The sequence below is a fragment of the Vanacampus margaritifer genome, chromosome 9, assembly GCF_051991255.1.
Source record: "Vanacampus margaritifer isolate UIUO_Vmar chromosome 9, RoL_Vmar_1.0, whole genome shotgun sequence".
NCBI lineage: Eukaryota > Metazoa > Chordata > Actinopteri > Syngnathiformes > Syngnathidae > Vanacampus > Vanacampus margaritifer.
In genome coordinates this window covers 23435603-23445955 of record NC_135440.1, presented here as the reverse complement: position 1 = coordinate 23445955, position 10353 = coordinate 23435603, and the positions used below count along the sequence as shown (strand labels likewise).

Here is a 10353-nt window from a genome sequence, read left to right as displayed (position 1 = left end):
AGTCATTCAATTCATGTTATTCTATTTTCATTTCTGTTTTTCTTCCATTCTGATTAAGTTTTATTGTTTCGCTGAAATGAACTTTATACGCTGAGATCCAAGCGCATCCCAGCAACGTGGACTTTTATGATGGTTTTTCAATTGCCCGTCCGTGGTAATAAAAAAAAAAGAAATGGATGAAAAACACCTATAGTCTGCTTTTGATATCCCATGAGTGAAGGTGTAATTAGTGCTGGTTAGTTGGAGGTGTGTATAGTATTGTATGATGAGGTGTTAAAGGTATAAGGTCAATGAGATTTTCCTGGGAATACAGAGCTGATAAAGCCGCTCTTCGATATTTGTTTAATAAAATTTAGATATTTGCTTTCGGCTGTGAATTTAAAGGGGCCGCTTTGTATCAATGACAAGTATTGCTTTCATTATTCATAAACTTAGCTATATTCTAATGCTAATTTCTGCAAAACAGAAACAGACACAAATGTACTTTTTGTTCCTGATGAAAGAAGAGACTCTATTCTTTCTTTTGGTAGGTTCCATGTTTTTATAGCAATAGAACATTATTATAAGAATATAATATTATTAGAATATTCTGTGGGACTTGCAAAATCAGTCAAAATCCAGTAAAACAGCCGGGAGCGAAGGGGGTTGCTTCAGTGAAAATGGCTGGTAGTGAATGAGTTAAAAATGCAATTTAATAATAACTTTAAATGAATAATTATGCATATATAATCGCAATTTGGTGAAATTTATAGCGGCTCGGTTTCAGACACATTTTCAGATCTAGGCACCTAATAGAGGAATAAAGCCATAAACAATACATTGTTAAAAGTACAATTTAATAATTAATCCTTTAATTATATAATTATACACATTTTTGTAACTAGAGCCATTTAAAGATGAAAAAAACAGTAGCTTAGAAAGTATTTTTTAAATTAAAAGTTTAATACAAATAATGTAAACATTTCAAAGTATATTTCATTTAATGTGTCACCTTTAAAAATATTACTAGTGAGTTATTGCAGGTTTTTAGGGAGAAGTGACAAAGAAACAAGCTTCACTAAGAGAAAGATAGCAGTAGCCATTGCTTGATCTAAGAATAAAAATCAATAGATTTTTCCCTTTGTGTTCAGGGCTGCTGATTCCCATTGATAAACCACCAAACATGCTCCCGGATCAAACCAAATAGGGTTAAAACTGGACGCCGGCAAGTGGCCGGAAACGATCGCTTTGCAAAATGCTTCTGTTGGCTTGTTTTTTAACAAGCCCTTAATGGGCCCGTGATAGCGACAGGACAGGAATGTAAGGGAAGGATTGCCAGGGAATGGATTGAAGCTACCTGGACTCTTTAGAGATTTGCATCCATGATTGGTTGCAGCCACATCTTGATCAGACAAAATGGCGACATTACAGAGCGTTACACTTTCACTTGAGATTAAATGCAAGAGCGTCCGACAGGGGAATAAATGTTTGCAGTGCGTAAAGGCCAAGCACGGCCTTTTATTCATAATACATAAGTGCGAATAGCAAACAAGCATGAATGATTAATAGAGTTGTTTTCGACATTTATGCCGTCCACGTCGCACCCGGACAAACTCATTACGCATTTCCTACCTCGGGTGCTCTGCAAGGGAGCAACATGTGATCTCAATGAATACCCAGAGGAAGCTGAACTGCTGCCTTTTATTTATTTATTTTAAGCAACAATTCTATTACCACACAAAATTCCATAAAACATGTGAATGGGTGCGATGTTGAATTTTAAAATGATTTTAAATGGGATGGGAGAATATCAATGTTTTCGCTTTTTTTTTTTCCAATGAACAGAATTGTTCTTGACACCTGCCTCAGAGAAACTATCACCATCAAAAGTACAGGCAAGTACAGAAGGGGGCAGAAAACTGATCGTTACTGACTGGGTTATCTCGGCAAAGGAGAAGTGCTCACTATCACTTTCCATTACAGTTTTTTGCAAAAATAAAAGCGATATTGTAGTATTTTGATAAAGTACAATTTTGACTCGTTTGTGTTTTCATTGAAGAGCGTTTCGCTTCTGAGGCGCAATTCTCGTAGTGACCCGTCTCGCGAGATCTCGCAGTTCTGTAGGAGGTGATCATGATGTTCACGTTAGACGGATGCCCGGAGTTGTTAAGATTACTTAAAAAAACATCTCTCTCCCCTCATCGGGCGGGTTCGGGCATTTGGTGTTGTGTGTGTGCGCGCGCTTATCTTGTGTTATGGTGCGGACAGATGGATTTCAACGAGGACGTGCGCCGTATGTCGCTTGATTGCTTGTTGCCCGGGGTAACGGCCATTTCTCATGCTCCGATATGGAACGTGCATTGAACGGTGGTATATTGGCTCTCTAGCTAAATCGCTTTGTCCTTAAAAAGACTTGTTATCCCCTAAGGAGGCAGCTCCGACGCGTACTTCCTACTTCCTTTCCTCCGTGACCGGGCGGGGGTCACATGACTACAGGGAATGCGCAAAAAGTGTTTCCATTACACTTTTGCGAAATAGTTCTATTTCGACACGTCTCAAAAACCACCTCAACAAAGTTTTTTCGAAAATCATGTGTTTTCATTACTTGCCTTTTGCGCAAAACGCACCTACAGATTTAGACTTGTTTTGTGAACAATATTTGAGAGAAATGGTGATATTGTGTGTATGGAAGAAGATTGAGATCTTTGAGTCCATCTCGTAAAAAATGGGAGAGTATAGTATGTGATGCTTAATATAGGCTACAGATAAAAATTTTTTTAATCAGGATCAGATTTTTTGCTTTGTTTTCCCATTAACTCATTCACGCCCAGACATTTTCACTGAAGCAATCCCCTTCACTCACGGCTGTCTTACTGGATTTTGACTGATTTTGCAAGGCCCACAGAATATTGTGTTCTATCGCTATAAAAAACATGGAACCTACCTAAAAGAAAGATTAGTCTCTTCTTTCATCAGGAAAAAAAAGTAAATTTCTTTCTGTTCCAGTTTTGCAGCAATTAGCATTAGAATATAACTAAATTCCATCATTATTCACAAATCTATTCAGAAATGTGAGTAAAATAACTTTTTTTCAACATGGCCCTGGTTTATCTCTTTTGCTCTGCTATCACCTGCTGGCCGTTTGTGTAATAATCAAAGCCTTCTGTATGCTCTAGCATAAAAAAAATATACGTAAAAAAAAACCGAACGTATAAAGACATCTTTGAGACACTTAAAACATTTAAAATAGAACGTGTTTGTACGTTTTTGGGAGCAAATGAGTTAAATAACACAATTATCTGCAGCGTTGATCAACATACAAGTTTTTGTTTTTGCCTGTTGAAAATAATGTGAAATGACAAACATTTTTAACTGTGTCTCATAAAACTAGACCAGACTAAAGTAAAACCGTCAACTATTGACAGACGTCTAAATGGAGAACTGTTTACAGAGATGCCCCCACCGAATGGTGTTTTAAACGTATTGTAGAAGTAATAAAGCCTTATTTTATGATATTCTGTCTAGCTTCTGTGGCAAAAAGCTCAAGCAATTTCCGACCACTAGAAAACAAACACGCCCATGTCACTTGACCAAAGCAGATCATTTTCAGTTCGAGTCACTTAAATCTTAGTAATACTCAGAATTGATCCGGTTTTGCTTGATTGCTGAACTTAAATTTTTGCACTCCATCTCCACCAACTCTACTCAAGCTTAACGGAAATCCCCTACGAGAAATTAAAGATAGCGCAGATCCCGAGCGGGCCCGGGATGTCTCGCTAATAAAAGGTAGCCCCCTCACAGCTGCTTTGTCCCGCTGGTTATTCTTAGTCTGACAGTCATTGCTGGTGTCATGATGAGACGGGCCAGTCTGGAAACCCAAGCACATATTGTGTTGCATATATTCCACAGGCAGGCGCGTTCCCATTTAAGAGCTTATAAATAACCCTCCGACGTCCATATAACGATCTGCCCTTGAGTCGGTTATTTTTTCCCCCAAACTTAAAACTTGCCACTTTGAATTACAAGAAATTAAAAGTGTGTTTCTTTCTTTCCTTCTGTTTTTATTGGAGTAGCCTAATAACACACACTCAAACCATAATCAAGTCTAGAGGGAGCTTTTTTTTTTTTTATCGTGAATTTGTATACATTATTAATATCGCCAACCTCATATCGTGATGTTTGCTTTTCGTTATATCCGTAGTTGCAATTGCAACAGGGTGGCTAATGCTTCCTCAGTGTGCAGAAAATAGTGGGCCAAAAAGACAAAAAATCTGTGACTATAAAAGAGGAAAATCAGGGTACAAACAAGTGCACATGCAATGATCTCAAAAGTGAATATTAATTGCCGACACATTCTGGGAAGTCAACCCCAAAAAATGTTTTGACAATAATATGTTCTTTGCAGCCCCACTAGTCTAAATATGGTATTTTGTTTAATATTGTGTTAGTGGAATATGAGTTAAGCAGCAAAATCCAGCAGTGATTATCACTATCAGAAGGCGGCCATTTTGCCACAGATCTCAGATAACAACCAATCAGGGTTCAGATGACCTCATTTGAGCTGTGATTAGCTGTTACCTGAGACCTGAGCAACATTGAGCTCATCTTCACTCGACAGAAAGTGTCAAAATGGCCGCTCCCTGGGATGGATAAAAATGGCTGTATGTTGCTGCATAACTCGTATTCCACAAATGTAATATTAATCAGAATGTCATGTAGGGATAGACCGATTTTTTTTTTTTTAAATCTGATGGCCGATATTAGATCCATATAAAACTGTGCTGACCTCAGGAAACTATTTATTTAGATTTTCAAATCGCTTTATAAGAGCTGCTGCTGACCCTAGGAACTCGCTGCATCTTTTGTTTTTGTTTGAAAGTAAAACAAAGATACCTGAAAGTTTAACATTTTAGTTATTTTTGAAATTTCGGATAAATGTATTTATTATAGAAAACTGTAGGGAGCTATGACATTTAGTTGTTTAGGTTTTCATTTAGTTTTTAATACATATTTCGGACCCTGGGAGCTTCCTGAAGTTTGTGTGTGGGAATTTTAAAACATATGACGATTGTCTAAGACTTAAAAAAACAAATTCAACATTTTGCAAATCTAAACATATGTTTTAAAGCATACCAACAAAGTTAAAAGCTGGATTTTTTTTTTTTTTTTTAATTCACGCCAATATTTTTTCCCCTTTTACTGAAATTGAATCGGCTCCAAATATCGGTTAGTGATCTCCTTGACTAGTAATAATCATTACCGGTATAAAAAAATACTAAAACGAGAAAAGGCCCCTTTAACATTTGCACATGCTTTTTTTTCTGCATTTTCGGACTAAGTGTTGGGGGAAAAGTAAGTTGATCCTTTGATACTTGTTGAGGCCTCGCGAGGTGCAGAGGTCTTTGGTCAAATTCCGAATGGTACTAACTAGACTTTAGAGAGCCTCCACTGCATTAAATAAACATATCTTTCTCCCAGTCAAAGTTATCAAGGACACATGTGAAGCTCGTTGTTCTCCCGAGAGCATTCCAGCTGTTCCCATCAGCTGCTCTGGTCATTCATCATATCTTATCGCTTCATCCCATAGCCAGCACAAGTCTCTTAATTCGACCTGACTACTGTTTATGCATGTGTGTGTGTGTGTGTGCAACTGAGTGCATGGGCAGTTGGTCATGGGTCTATATTTGACGACCTTACAGTGTCGGAGTATTGTGTCGCTTGATCCGGACGGACCACAAAGGGATGAGACGGTAACCGAACGTGAGAGCTTATAACAAAGCGAGCGTGTTTCATAAAAACGTTGCGATCCGGAGGATTCTACCTGCTCCCTTGAGGAAAAGAGTAAGTGACTACCACGGATATTTATTTTTAAATGTATTCTTTCATCCACACACAAATTCATCTTTTGGCATTTAAAACATTTTCAGTGTCTGCCCGAGTGCCCGTGTTTGTCCTTCAAATTTCAAAAACGGTTGTCATTTAAATTTGTAATGAAGTAATGTGAGGGTTTCCCAAACTTTTTGGGGCTTCAGGTTGCGGATTGTCAGAGCAAATTGGTCTCCGTGGATCCGTACAAAGTCTTCCAGGGCTTGATTATCCTTTCATAAAAAGTAGGGGTGTCGGGCGATGAAAATTTTTAATCGTAATTAATCGCATGACTTCAATAGTTAACTCACGATTGATCACAAATTTTTATATCTGTTTCAAATAAAATGTACATTAAAATATTGTTTTTAATTTTAAGTTTTCATAGTCTTGTTAACATAAAAGTGGGGAAAAAATGTTAAACTAAGAGAAATATGGCTGCATCTTTTAGTCACTGATATAATAATTTCTTAATAATTCATAAAATTGAGTTAAATTAAAAAGATGTAAAAACCGAGTGTGATATTGATTTGTGTTGATGTCATTTTCTGCCACTAGATGGCATAATTGCATTTGTAAGACATTGGTGACAGCTCAGTGCATTTTTCTTTTCATATTAAGAGCTATCTAATCTTTAACAAAGTGAAAGTCTGCACAATTTAAAAATTGTACAATACAACTTGACCCCAGTCTTCACAAATGCAAATATATGAATTATTATTGTGGAATATGTTATTGTGATTTTTACTCTCCCAACTCACACATAATACTTCCGATTTACACCGTTCAAATTTCAACTTGCTTAAAAAAATTCACGTCTTCCGGGGTATTTATCGTCTGATGCCACATTACTTACAGTATTCGCACAATTTAACGTTAAATATCAACTCAAAATTAACGCACTAATTTTAACACCACTGATAAAAAAAAAGACACTTAATCCCTAAATCCGCTTTTGTAAGTTCTTTAAAAGACAATATTAATGAAGTCTCAAGCTATCCAACGTGAATAGATGAATGGAAGTTTCAGTGGTTATTCCTCTTCAGCAGATAAAATGCATACTCTGTAGCGTTTAAGTCTGGCGATTGACTTGGCAAATAAAAAGCCCTCCGCTTCTTACTCCTGATTAACTTCTTTGTTGTTTTCGTGGGATGTTTCGTAGCACGTCTGCCTCACAGTCAAGATGTTCTGGGTGTGATTCTCGCATTGGATTTTCTCCAGGCTATTTGTCTATGTGTGCTTTGCAATTAGCTGCCGACCAGTCCAGGGTGTACCTCGCTTCTCTCGCAAAAGGTTAGCTGGGCAAGCTAACCCGTGACCCTGGTGAGGATACGCGCTATAGAAAACAAATGAATTATTTAAAAATGCCTCAACTTTTGGATAGTGGTGTTGGCTAAAAAATATCCACGGACGTAATTTAGCACAGGTGGCATGCAGATTTTCCGCCTGTCTGGCGCTGTAAAGGTTACTTACAATTTAGAGCGCACGGTAGTCCTCGTTGACATAAAACCAAGGCCGCCTCAAAGGCTGCACCTGCACCACACTGATTAGCCAACCTGTGTTGCCGGCTACAATTTCCCCCTTTCTTTTGCTTATCTCTCGGGTCTTTACATGTTTCTACAGTCGTACTTTTTTTTGGATTTATTTTAAAAGCCACAATGGATGCAGGATTTAATAACACACTGAGGGAAGACAGGAAAGCGAGTTTGTTTTCAGTCGGGGCGAAGCATTTCCCCATAACAATAAGAAGAGGAAATACTTGGTATTATTAGGTCATCCTGTTGACAGTGTAATTTTCTATTTGACTAGTGGCCTTCCCTCTAATAGATGCCACGGTGCGTCATTTAACGGGCTTCAGCTGGAACAACTTGCCCGAGGAGATCAGACATGCATAATGACTGATTCACCCGAACCCTTTGACAGACTGGCAGTAGCACATCTGGAGAATTTGAATGGAAGTTTTTTGAGACTATTAACTCATTTGCTCCCAAAAACGTATAAATAAGTTCTATTTAAAAAAAAAGAATAAGACATATTTATACGTTGTTTTTTTTGCAAGAGCATACAGAAGGCTTTGATGCAGCTTCTGACATGAAGAGGTGTCTTAAAGCAATGGTAGTTACTACAAAAAAATGGCCAGTAGGTGGCAGCAGAGTATAAGAGATCAGCCAGGCCCATGTTGCAACAAGCTCTTTTTCAACAGGAATATGAATAGAGATGAAACATAGCTATATTCTAATGCTAATTGCTGCAAAACGGAAACATAGAAATATACTTTTTTTATGAAAGAAGAGACTCTAATTCTTTCTTGTGGTAGGTTCCATGTTTTTATAGCAATAGATCACAATATTCTGTGGGCCTCGCAAAATCGGTCAAAATCCAGTGAATGAGTTAATGGAAAAAGTTGGAGAATGTTCACATAATGTTCTTCGTATGTAAAGAAAAAGCACCGTTGCTTTTGGATACAGGTCCATTTTAATTAGTTGAATGGGAAGAAAGCCGTCAGTTAACACAAAGCTCTCGTCTTGTTTTAACACCACCGAGACACAAACAAAGGAGCCAACAGGGAAGGCACATTAGCCTATTAGCCCGTTAGCCTACATGCTCCAGACACAACTTAATTGAAAGAGACACATTACATTTGTGTAAATGGCCGTTGTTGGTAGAAGTGGGAAAATTAAGCTATAACTCAACAGCGACCTGATTTTGTTTGTTTGGTCACATAAGAACATTGGCTTACCGGGAGCTGCTTTATGATTAATGGCGGCGAGGAGAGCGGCGGACCTCGACGGGAGAGTCATTAGCAGCAAAACAAAAAGGGCTGATTCATTTAATAAGGGTCGGAAATAACATGTGTTCACCAGGCCGAAAACACTTCAGCCCATTGACACTGAATCAACGACGACGAAACAAAAAGCAGAGTCATTTCAAAGTTGGACGTTTTTCAAAGGAACAGGAATACGTGGGAAACAATGTGCCAAGTTTCAATTGGCAAAAGTTAATCAAACGATGATCGCAAACAACATTAGCAGCATCTTGGTTATTAGTGATGGGTTTACATATCTGCTTGTGAGACAAAGTTTCCATTAACATTTTCTGTAAATTTCCAATTTTCATTCATTCAAATGGAAATTCAACTAATTCATTCCCCAAATTCTTCTTGCTAAAACCTCATGAAATGATTTTTTTGTGAATTATACAAAAACAAACATTTTTGAAAAATTAAAGACATGACATTTTGAAAACAAAATTTGGGGAAAATTCTAACAAATTAATTGGCTTCATTTCAAAGGAACGTTAGGGAATGTCATTGGCATGTTATGAATATTTGATCATTTTAATTTAAAAAATTAGAGCATTTTAAAGAAAACTTAAAAATATTGATTAAGTAAAAATTTAAATAATTTCAATGCATTTTTTGAGACAAATTAAAATCAACATTTTAAAGAATTTATTAATTTATTTGAGAAATTTTAACTGAGAATTTGAGAAATTCAAGCAACATTTTGAGAATTTTAAGGTAACATTTTCTGAATTTTGACAGAAATGTTCCACTCTTTTGCAGTCCTACTAAGTGCCTGTTGGGGGTTACCATGGAAACCAGGACGAGGATGCATCGAGAGCGGAAGGAAGAGTCTTCCAGCATGTCTTGCAGCATGGAGGTGTCATCGCACAGTAACAAGAAGACCTTCACCTCGAGGTGCGAAATCGAGTGTTTGTCCACACACAAACCCAAGAAATCCGTGTGCTTCCAAGTATCTATCTGCAGGACATTATCAACTGTATACTAAAAACAGAAGAAAAAAAATACATTACCTTTTTTTTTCCCATTTCCATTCATTTTGGAATTATCTAGTGCGTCACTGCATTCGTTTTTAGTACTTCGTACCAAAGCGTCAAGTTTTGCTGGGCAACTTCGTTTTCTTTCAATGATGTTGTCAACCACACACCAAAAAAAATTTTTTAAAAAAAGGTAATTTTTGAGCAGCTGGGGCGCCAGAAAAATACTGTGAAACAACAAATTGTCTTGTAATTCTTATTTTTTGTTTTTTCCCCCCCATAATTAAAGTAGTTTTTAACTGTAATTTTAACGAGATTATATGTATTATAACAGAATATGACAAAAAATAATGTTTTTACAGTTAGTGATTTCATGTTATTTTACAATTGACATGTAAAATCTGAGTTTATTTTTGTAAATTAAATGATATTTTAAAATACAGGGGAAAAAATAAAAAATAAAAATAAATAAATACAGGGAAAAAAACTGTAAAATAAAAATTTTAATTCTGTTATTACAGGTTTGTTTTTTACAATGCATCTAATTAACAAGATTATTTTAGTTTACGAAAAATAAACTAATTTACACTAAAACATTTTCGCTCATTAAAAAAACGCTTTTACAAAAACAGAACCAGATTTTGCTGCAAAAATGTCCTCCGTTTTTTTTCTATGGCAATTAATTTAATACATAAGCATTTGGGGTTGATTTTAAATGAACTTATTTCG

The 10353-nt window shown here is 36.6% G+C and overlaps 1 protein-coding gene and 1 long non-coding RNA gene across 3 annotated transcripts in view; one reads left to right on the top strand and one right to left on the bottom strand.

The window, feature by feature from the left end:
• The window catches only part of myom3 (myomesin 3), a 75831-nt gene that overhangs the window by 2434 nt on the left and 63044 nt on the right, over nt 1-10353 (top strand). The window contains exons 1-2 of one of the 2 annotated variants that reach the window (XM_077575519.1): nt 5690-5820; nt 9410-9544. In XM_077575519.1, the coding sequence (XP_077431645.1) occupies nt 9438-9544 (107 nt within the window). In that variant the 5' untranslated portion in view covers nt 5690-5820; nt 9410-9437. Of the gene's footprint in view, nt 1-5689; nt 5821-9409; nt 9545-10353 lie in introns of those variants that run through there. The other variant, XM_077575518.1, reaches the window with a different exon arrangement.
• Nucleotides 1-10353, bottom strand: part of LOC144057687 (uncharacterized) — a 31340-nt gene that overhangs the window by 4416 nt on the left and 16571 nt on the right. The gene's annotated exons all lie outside the window — the stretch shown is intronic.